This window comes from Silurus meridionalis, chromosome 29, assembly GCF_014805685.1.
Source record: "Silurus meridionalis isolate SWU-2019-XX chromosome 29, ASM1480568v1, whole genome shotgun sequence".
Lineage (NCBI taxonomy): Eukaryota > Metazoa > Chordata > Actinopteri > Siluriformes > Siluridae > Silurus > Silurus meridionalis.
In genome coordinates, this window is record NC_060912.1 from 12,466,158 (window position 1) to 12,476,157 (window position 10,000).

A 10,000-nucleotide genomic window follows, 5' to 3' on the forward strand; every position below is an offset into this window, starting at 1 on the left:
ACCACTTACTGCCACACCACTGTGTCTAAATGGAGCAGAACATGGATGAATCTAAAACTTCTTTTAAACAAATTCTACACAAATCAGCGACAAATCCATGCAGAGAGTCGACTCAGTAACAGATCCACAGTCGACTCAATAACAGATCCACAGTCGACTCAATACCAGATCCACAGTCGACTCAATACCAGATCCACAGTCGACTCAGTAACAGATCCACAGTCGACTCAGTAACAGATCCACAGTCGACTCAGTAACAGATCCACAGTCGACTCGGTAACAGATCCACAGTCGACTCAATAACAGATCCACAGTCGACTCGGTAACAGATCCACAGTCGACTCGGTTACAGATCCACACTCGATCCACACTCGACTCAATAACAGATCCACAGTCGACTCAGTAACAGATCCACAGTCGACTCAATATCAGATCCACAGTCGACTCAATATCAGATCCACAGTCGACTCAATATCAGATCCACAGTCGACTCAATATCAGATCCACACTGACTCAATATCAGATCCACACTCGACTCAATATCAGATCCACACTCGACTCAATATCAGATCCACACTCGACTCAATATCAGATCCACACTCGACTCAATATCAGATCCACACTCGACTCAGTAACAGATCCACAGTCGACTCAGTAACAGATCCACAGTCGACTCAGTAACAGATCCACAGTCGACTCAATACCAGATCCACAGTCGACTCAATATCAGATCCACAGTCGACTCAATACCAGATCCACAGTCGACTCAATACCAGATCCACAGTCGACTCAATACCAGATCCACAGTCGACTCAATATCAGATCCACAGTCGACTCAATATCAGATCCCCAGTCGACTCAATACCAGATCCCCAGTCGACTCAATACCAGATCCACACTCGATCCACACTCGACTCAATATCAGATCCACAGTCGACTCAATATCAGATCCCCAGTCGACTCAATACCAGATCCCCAGTCGACCCAATACCAGATCCCCAGTCGACCCAATACCAGATCCCCAGTCGACTCGGTTACAGATCCACAGTCGACTCAATAACAGATCCACAGTCGACTCAATACCAGATCCACAGTCGACTCAATACCAGATCCACAGTCGACTCAATATCAGATCCCCAGTCGACTCAATACAAGATCCCCAGTCGACTCAATACAAGATCCACAGTCGACTCAATACAAGATCCACAGTCGACTCAATACAAGATCCACAGTCGACTCGGTTACAGATCTACAGTCGACTCAATACCAGATCCCCAGTCGACTCAATAACAGATCCACACTCGACTCAATACCAGATCCACACTCGACTCAATACCAGATCCACACTCGACTCAATACCAGATCCACACTCGACTCAATAACAGATCCACACTCGACTCAATAACAGATCCACAGTCGACTCAATACAAGATCCACAGTCGACTCAATAACAGATCCACAGTCGACTCAATAACAGATCCACAGTCGACTCAATACCAGATCCACAGTCGACTCAATACCAGATCCACAGTCGACTCAATACCAGATCCACAGTCGACTCAATACCAGATCCACAGTCGACTCAATAACAGATCCACAGTCGACTCATTACCATTGAAATAGCATAATTACTGAATAAATGAATATTATATATTATTACATTATTTGGTTAAGTATAAACTACAAACACGGGAAATTCACCATCTGTGTACGTCTAATAACTTGATGCTAACAGTTAGCTCGAAGCCGCCTAGCACTGCTTTACCTGCTAGAAATCAGTTTTAGAACAATTGTATTTAAAATCGATTTATTTATTTTTCTTCTAATTAAATTATAATGAGTTTTATAAACCCAAAATTAATAAAACGCAATGAAAGCAACATTTGCTAATATACTCGAGTTAGTTTACCACCCGTCTTCTGACATGTTTCAGATCCTGCGCTTGGATTGGCTGGAACTCTTCAGCATTCTGCTCTGGGATTGGTGGAAACTGAATCCCAACCAATCACAGAGTAGATTTTTGTATTTGCCGGAATACGGGTAAAATAAAAAAATATTGCAGAGCATGTGCATGCGCAGTGTAGTGGACTCGGACCAATCACTGCACAGTACACTGAACGCGCCTGAGCTGTAGCCAATAGAAACGCGGAATAGTGGCAGGTCGCCTGCTGCGCGAGAATCAGCTACAAAGACGGGAGTTTTTTTTCAGTACAGTCTGTTAGACACGATATTAACTGCTTAGAAATTCAACAAGGAAATAAACACTGACGGCATTTAAATATGAAGTTTACAGACTGACGCAGTGTGAAATACCTTTTCAGGCCTCCTCTGGTGTTAAAATTGCGTCGGCGGATAATTTCGTCCAAAGAAACGTCCGCCATCTTCCTCCTGGAGAATCCGCGGACGGAAGTGCGCATGCGCGGAGTAAAGCCCATTCTGTTTACGACAAAAGAATTGCGCATGCGCGACGTGCATCCTTTGTCACGGTTCTAAAAAATAAACCCACATTCTCTACATATTGTGTATTGTTACACACACCCTACACAAATATAACACAATTATTTATTTATTTTTAGTGTATTGTTACTATTCGCACTTCTGGTAGCTTTTGTTTGCTGTGTAACTGCACTATACAATCACATGCAATCTATATATCTAATCCAACAAGCGAGGAGGAAATACAGGGTTACGTGAGGTCACTTTAGTGCACATGAAGCATGCGACTGTCCCAAACTGAGTTCTTCTGCAGCACCAAGAATCAGAAGCTGAAGCCTTGAGGATGTGAGAAAGGAAAACTCTTACACAGTCACTGCAAACTCACAAATATCACAAAGTTAAATAGAAAATATCATAGAAAGCTGAGGTCAGAGCGCAGGGTCGATCACGATACAGCACAGAGGATTAACGACCTTGTTCAAGCTCTTGAACCCCCGACCTTCTGATCAGTAACTCACATTACATCACTTCATTACCATAAACTGTTTACATGCTGTTTTTGCACATATTTTCTGGATTGCTGCTATTTGCTCTTTTGCACAACATTTTGTTTACATTTCTGCTACTGGTCACTTTGTCTCTTTACAGCAGGTTTACCGGCAGAGCAGTTTTGTGTCTTGTGTTGTCTTTGTACTGTTTTCACCAGGTTTCACACGTGCACTTTATGTGCTGAGGACACTTACTAGTCCTAAACCCTGTGTTTCTGTTCTGTGATCGTTGTTGTATGTAGCACCAGAGATCAGGAGGAACGTTGTTTCATGTCACTGTGTACTACGTTAGATATATACTGTTGAAATGACAATAAAAGCTTCTTGACTTGAGTAACACAGAGCCTTAATCACTGACATCCCCAGTGTACAGTATATAATCACATGATCAGCACGTACAATCCAGAGTCAAAAGTAAACCTATAAACATAATAAAGACTATATCAATAACATTCACCAGGATCTTCACTCTGCTCCTGATAAAGAAAGGGTTTTTTATCTGTGTGTTGGAACCAGAACAGTACAAAAGAGACAATGGGTTTGATTTAAAAATAAAAACATGTGGAGATGAAGAGCAATGAAATAACTTATCAGGGGTCATGTTTCTGACAGTTCTGAGGAACAGTTACTGTATAATAAGGGGAATATCTGAGTAATTAAGATGATCTACAGGATTCTGCAGGTCACTTAGATCTCCAGTCCTGCAGGTGGCGCAACACCACACCGGAGGCTGCTTTCTAGGAGAAAACATACAATTTCATTGATCTATTTTATAATATATTTAGTTTATTTTGTAAATTAATCATTAGATCTGTACAACAACTGTAGCTTATTATTTTATTCAGTAAGTTTTATATGTTTAAATTAAATAAACAGTTGACAAAACATTTCACTCAAATAAATGTCTCTATTTTACACCCCGAACAACTAAAATCTCAATAATCACTTATTTAACTACAAACTACACTGATGTTTATTTACTCAGAGAACTCGAGATTATTCTAAAGATTTACATGTGTAATAAAGCGGAACGACGTAGTGGCCAATCAGAGCGCGGTGTTGGTGTGACGTCACGTACAATCCCACAATGCACCGCCGTCCAAACGTGAATGATACAAGAGATGTATGTGTATTTTTAACACGTGTGAAGGGCACATGTGTGTGTGTGTGAGTGTGTGAGAGAGAGAGTGTGTGACAGAAAGAAATAGATACATGTAAACGTGTGTGTGTGTGTGTGTGTGTGTGTGTGTGTGTGTGTGTGTGTGTGTGTGTGTGTGTGTGTGTGTGTGTGTGTGTGTGTGTGTGTGTTCACCCTGATCGTGTAGTGTAGTGAACACGGTCACACACGTCACGAACCCGGAAGTATCTTATGCCTTAAACTGATGAGTAAGGAAAATAACGATGCGGGGTGACGCCCGCGTCCTCGTGCGCGTTCACGAGAAGAATTTTTGAACGGGTACAGGTCTGTCTGCTGAGATGACTCGTTTACTTCACGAGATGTCTCGCGGAACCGGGATCTGCCCCGAAACCCACCTAAACCAGTCCAACAGCAGAGTGGAAGCATCTATCAGCTTCATATTCATCTACTTCAAACGTGGTTTTCAGATCATCTGTGAGCACCAGATCACCCACAGATCTTTTCTAGGAAACAGCTCTCCATAGCGCCACTTCCCGGTGATCTGCATGCATCTGTCTTCTACCGTGTTAAATGATTGTTGATCATTATTATGAGAGGTTGGTGACTCCTGTACTAGAGGGGTTTCCATCAATAAAGCTTCGTTTTCAATTGTGTGGGGGCGTACACATGGGGGCGTGGTCTGCGTCAGTGGGCGTGTCTATACCGTTTTCGTGGTGCCGTGACCCCACAGTGGGCTGAAGTAATGTCATGCTCATCTCTATGCCTTAAACTGATGAGTAAGGAAAATAACGATGCGGGGTGACGCCCGTGTCCTCATTCATGAGAAGAATTTTTGATTGGGTACAGGTCTGCCTGCTGAGGTGACTCATCTACTTCATGAGATGCCTTGCAGAACCGGGATCTGCCCTGATACCCTTCTATAACCAGTATAATAACAGACTGAAGTGTTTATGTTTTGGATCAATGGGTATGTTTTTGTGTTATCTTGTGGGTCACCTGTTACCTGGGCAGAAAAATAAAAAGTTATTTAAGTCTGATAATCAGTAAAATTATTATCAATGAAACCCAACGGTGATCAACACCCTTCAGAAATGTGTTTTTGAAGGACTGTGCTGAGGAGATGCTGGACCACATCCTGTTCACTGATGATATTTCCCAGAAGATGATTATCAAAAAGGTGCTCATTATGCACGTTATTTAAGCAGGACTTTAAGTTTAGTGCCACCTGCTGGTTATATGCAGAATTTACAGTAGAACTGCGTTCTGGGATTTGGTCAGATGTTGTTCACTAAAGAACATGAGATGTTTATGTAACATACAGAATGAGTCTTAGGGGTCTCTGATAATACATTTAACTACAAGCATACACATTTTGTTGTTTTTTAGTCAAATGTAAAATGTCAGAGAAGGGTTGGGCTACCAGACCTATGGGGGCGTGACCCATAACGGTGGGCGTGACTATACCATGTCTGTGGTGCCGTGACCCCACAGTGGGGTGATATGATCTCCTAAACATCTCCATGCCTTAAACTGATGAGTAAGGAAAATAACGATGCGGGTGACGCCGTGTCCTCATTCATGAGAAGAATTTTGATTGGGTACAGGTCTGCCTGCTGAGGTGACTCATCTACTTCATGAGATGCCTTGCAGAACCGGATCTGCCCTGATACCCTTCTATAACCAGTATAATAACAGACTGAAGTGTTTATGTTTTGGATCAATGGGTATGTTTTGTGTTATCTTGTGGGTCACCTGTTACCTGGGCAGAAAAATAAAAAGTTATTTAAGTCTGATAATCAGTAAAATTATTATCAATGAAACCCAACGGTGATCAACACCCTTCAGAAATGTGTTTTTGAAGGACTGTGCTGAGGAGATGCTGGACCACATCCTGTTCACTGATGATATTTCCCAGAAGATGATTATCAAAAGGTGCTCATTATGCACGTTATTTAAGCAGGACTTTAAGTTTAGTGCCACCTGCTGGTTATATGCAGAATTTACAGTAGAACTGCGTTCTGGGATTTGGTCAGATGTTGTTCACTAAAGAACATGAGATGTTTATGTAACATACAGAATGAGTCTTAGGGGTCTCTGATAATACATTTAACTACAAGCATACACATTTTGTTGTTTTTTAGTCAAATGTAAAATGTCAGAGAAGGGTTGGGCTACCAGACCTATGGGGGCGTGACCCATAACGGTGGGCGTGACTATACCATGTCTGTGGTGCCGTGACCCCACAGTGGGGTGATATGATCTCCTAAACATCTCCATGCCTTAAACTGATGAGTAAGGAAAATAACGATGCGGGGTGACGCCCGTGTCCTCATTCATGAGAAGAATTTTTGACTGGGTACAGGTCTGCCTGCTGAGGTGACTCATCTACTTCATGAGATGCCTTGCAGAACCGGGATCTGCCCTGATACCCTTCTATAACCAGTATAATAACAGACTGAAGCTCTCAGTTCTTCTGATCTTCTCTATTCTTTAAGATTAAGAGACAACACTGAGACTCATCATCCTCCTCAGGAGAGATTTTTGAGAGAATGCAGATCTACCTGCTGAGGAAACACCATTCCACCATGACACGTCTTAAACAGAGTAAACCAGCACATGTGGGAGATTTTGGTTGTAAAGTGTTCAGATTTACTGCAACATCCAGGAAATGTGCATGAGATTAATTTAGTTTAATACACGTGTTATTACAGAATTATTACACATCAGCCTGGTAGAGTCATTTAGTTCACAGTCATAATACAAACATGAACAATAATCTTAATAAAACATGACTGTGCAGATTAATTTATTAATATTTATAAATATTACTCTAATTACAGATTAATATAAATGCACATTAGCGTAATAAAACATGATATTCTGTATTAGCCTGTACACAATAGCCGAATAAACACATATGTAGAAACTAATTAAAGATATTTATGAATAATAGTACATTACTGTATGTGTGTTTGTGAATATTAGTATAATAAACAGTGTAACACAGATTAGCCTCCTCAGTATAGGCTAACGATACTACAGTAAGTAGTCACACTACATTTCCCAGAGTGCACTGCGGCCGTGTAGCCCCGCCTCCTCGCGCTCCGCTGTAGCTCCCCGATGCCACAAACGGACGCGCGCGTGCAGCACGGTTTACACTCTCACTGCTGACCGGAGAGATGGCCACGGCTCTGTCACGCGCTCTCAAACTGCCCGGTAAGAGAGAAAGAGAGTGTGTGTGTGCGCGTGTGCGCGTGTGCGTGCGTGTGTGTGTGCGCGTTTGCGCGCGTGTGTGTCTCGCACTATTTACACAGTGCGATGCACAAATAATAATAACGGTAATTCCTACATCCGGGCATCTGACGCATCATCCCCATTTAGACGCAGCTCTGAGTGTCTGCGCGCGCGCGGTGGTGACGTGGTGTGACAAACAGTATGATGTAATTGATTACATCCTTTAATGTAACTCAGTGTGTATGTATATATATATATATATATATATATATATATATATACACACACACACACACACACACACACACACACACATACATACAAACATACATACACACATAGGGGGCGTGGCTAGGGTCAGTGGGCGTGTCCACATCGTGTCTGTGGTACCATGGTTCCACCGTGGGTCCGTGTGATCTCTATCTTGTCGTCTTGAGGGTTAAGTGGATCAAAACAGAACCGTTGTCATCTGCAGTGTTCTGGAAAACCAGGAAAACGAACCTCAGTGGGTCCTTCATCTAAGTAGGAGAAAAGAAATAAAACATGATGAGAACAGTGAGTGAGAAGGAGAAATGAAGAGAACAGTGAGTGAGAAGAGAAGGAGAAATGAAGAGAACAGTGAGAACAGAGCATCTCAAACATTCCCTCAGGTGATCCTACAGAGTGTGGTTAGATCTTTCATCAGTTCCTCGCTCACAACTTCACTTCATACCTGCAACTGTTACACAACAATGGACTAAAAATGTTCTAACTGCAGTTTCATCGCTGGAGAGAAGATGTTTCTGGTTCAGTTAGCTCCCTGTGCTAGTCAGATTTCAGACATACATCACGCATGAGATGGGGCCATACCCATGAGAGATAGTGTGAAGGTGTGGTGGTGGTCCTGAGGTGTGAATATGTTCTCACATGTAAGTCTGAACACTTCCACGATGTCTGTGAGATACAGAACCTGTTAGACTGGTAAATCTGCACACTGGTTTGTTTTGCCATCATGCAGATGTGGTGTATAAACACACATCTCCTCCAAGTGTGTGAAGATGCTCCAGGACTTGTTTTTACGGAGTAGGAGGACACCGAGACGTCACTCCTGACCTGACCACATGACTCGTTTACACCATTCAAATAGGATCGGGTATTTGTGTTTAACACTCGGAATTTAAATCATGCTGTTGCTAGGCAACATGGCCACCGAGTGTGACTGAGGGGAATCATTTAACTGACTTTTACCCCGAATCTGAACAACGTAAACTCACAGCGAGAACGGAAATGATGCAAAAATGTTCGGAACGTCGACTTTTACCTCAGATATTTAGATAAATTAGTAATAAAGAGCTCCGGGCAGCTTTAAATACACCGTAACTACCCTCAGCACCACGTTTTACAGAATGAGACGCCTACACAGACTGCCTTTACACCGTTGTTGCCATGGTTACTCAACTACCTTCAAATACGTACTTAATAGTTACTTGTGTATGTAATAACAATGTCAATATATAATAAAATGATACAATATAAATTTTTCTCCTCAGAAACGTTGTGTGAAGACAATGTGCAGGAAAAATAACAACAAACTGCTCAGAACGTCAACTTTTACCTCAGAAGTGTGGAGAAATTAATAAAAAAAAAAACACAGAATTATTAGCATTTATTTGTAATTCTAGCATATTAGTATTTAGCATTAATTTCCTGGGCCCCTCCCCCCACCACAGCACTGTTGTCATGGTTACATGTAGAGCTGTGTGTTCTGTTTACACGCTGTACTGCAGTTAGGAACCTGATGTGTGTGTGTGTGTGTGTGTGTGTGTGTGTGTGTGTGTGTAGGGAAGAAGGGTTCGGAGCTGGGGGAGTATGACCCCCTGACCCAGGTGGACAGTGAAGATGACAGTGAGGAAGACGACCTGGTGTTGAATTACCCCCGGAACGGCCTCGCCTCACACACACACAGCGCTACACTCAGGCTGGGACAGGAAGGGGCGGAGCTACACGAGGAGGATGAGGAGGACGCGTGGAGACACGGCGACGGGAAGGACAGGAGGGGCGAGACGGGAGTGGCCGCAGATGAGGGGGCGGGGCTGGTGAGCGAGGGGGCGGGGCAGAAGGCGAAGGTCAGGGCAGCGGTGCGCACGGCGGCGTTTGTGGTGCCGCTGATGTGCGCCGCGGTGTTCGTCCTGCTGTTAGCCTTCCTGTTGCCATGCCGACGGGGGAGTTCGGTCAGGCGGACGACGTGGGAGACTCACGTGGGACACGCAGGAGGTACGAGAACATTTACACTCTCAGGCAGAACTTTCTACACACACACACACACACACACACACACACAGAGATCTCTTACTGAAACAACACGCTGCAAGGCCTTCTGGGTAAAAAACATATCCCACTTCTACAGGTGTGATGTCACCTCCCATGGCATTATGGGATGTAGACGGGGACGCAGTGGAGGACCTACTAATCGCAGTGATGACCATAAACAACAGCAGCCAGCAGATCAGTTCCCTAGGAAACAGCAAGGGTAACACACACACACACACACACACATTCTCGCACACTATCACACACTCTCACACACACACACACACACACACACACACACACACACACATTTTCACACACTATCAGACACTCTCCCTCACACACAGACAGTAGT

The 10,000-nt window shown here is 43.4% G+C and overlaps 2 protein-coding genes and 4 non-coding genes across 8 annotated transcripts in view; 5 read left to right on the top strand and 1 right to left on the bottom strand.

Annotated features, from left to right (window-relative positions):
• Positions 1–2,462, bottom strand: part of poldip3 (polymerase (DNA-directed), delta interacting protein 3) — a 10,031-nt gene extending 7,569 nt beyond the window's left edge. For 2 of the 3 annotated variants that reach the window (XM_046843965.1, XM_046843964.1), the window contains exon 1: positions 2,314–2,461. In XM_046843965.1, the coding sequence (XP_046699921.1) occupies positions 2,314–2,435 (122 nt within the window). In that variant the 5' untranslated portion in view covers positions 2,436–2,461. Of the gene's footprint in view, positions 1–2,313 lie in introns of all 3 variants that reach the window. The other variant, XM_046843967.1, reaches the window with a different exon arrangement.
• Positions 2,463–4,353: 1,891 nt separating this feature from the next.
• LOC124382312 lies at positions 4,354–4,508 on the top strand. Its single transcript, XR_006925022.1, has one exon. It is a non-coding gene; the product is annotated as a U12 minor spliceosomal RNA (small nuclear RNA).
• Positions 4,509–4,881: 373 nt separating this feature from the next.
• Positions 4,882–5,030, top strand: LOC124382313. Its single transcript, XR_006925023.1, has one exon. It is a non-coding gene; the product is annotated as a U12 minor spliceosomal RNA (small nuclear RNA).
• Positions 5,031–5,642: 612 nt separating this feature from the next.
• LOC124382300 lies at positions 5,643–5,787 on the top strand. Its single transcript, XR_006925009.1, has one exon. It is a non-coding gene; the product is annotated as a U12 minor spliceosomal RNA (small nuclear RNA).
• Positions 5,788–6,397: 610 nt separating this feature from the next.
• LOC124382314 lies at positions 6,398–6,546 on the top strand. The gene has a single exon (XR_006925024.1). It is a non-coding gene; the product is annotated as a U12 minor spliceosomal RNA (small nuclear RNA).
• A 690-nt stretch (positions 6,547–7,236) lies between these two features.
• Positions 7,237–10,000, top strand: part of fam234b (family with sequence similarity 234 member B) — a 6,930-nt gene continuing 4,166 nt past the window's right edge. The window contains exons 1-3 of the mRNA XM_046844428.1: positions 7,237–7,338; positions 9,178–9,609; positions 9,743–9,865. Coding sequence (XP_046700384.1) covers positions 7,302–7,338; positions 9,178–9,609; positions 9,743–9,865 — 592 coding nt within the window. The 5' untranslated portion in view covers positions 7,237–7,301. The remainder of the gene's footprint in view (positions 7,339–9,177; positions 9,610–9,742; positions 9,866–10,000) is intronic.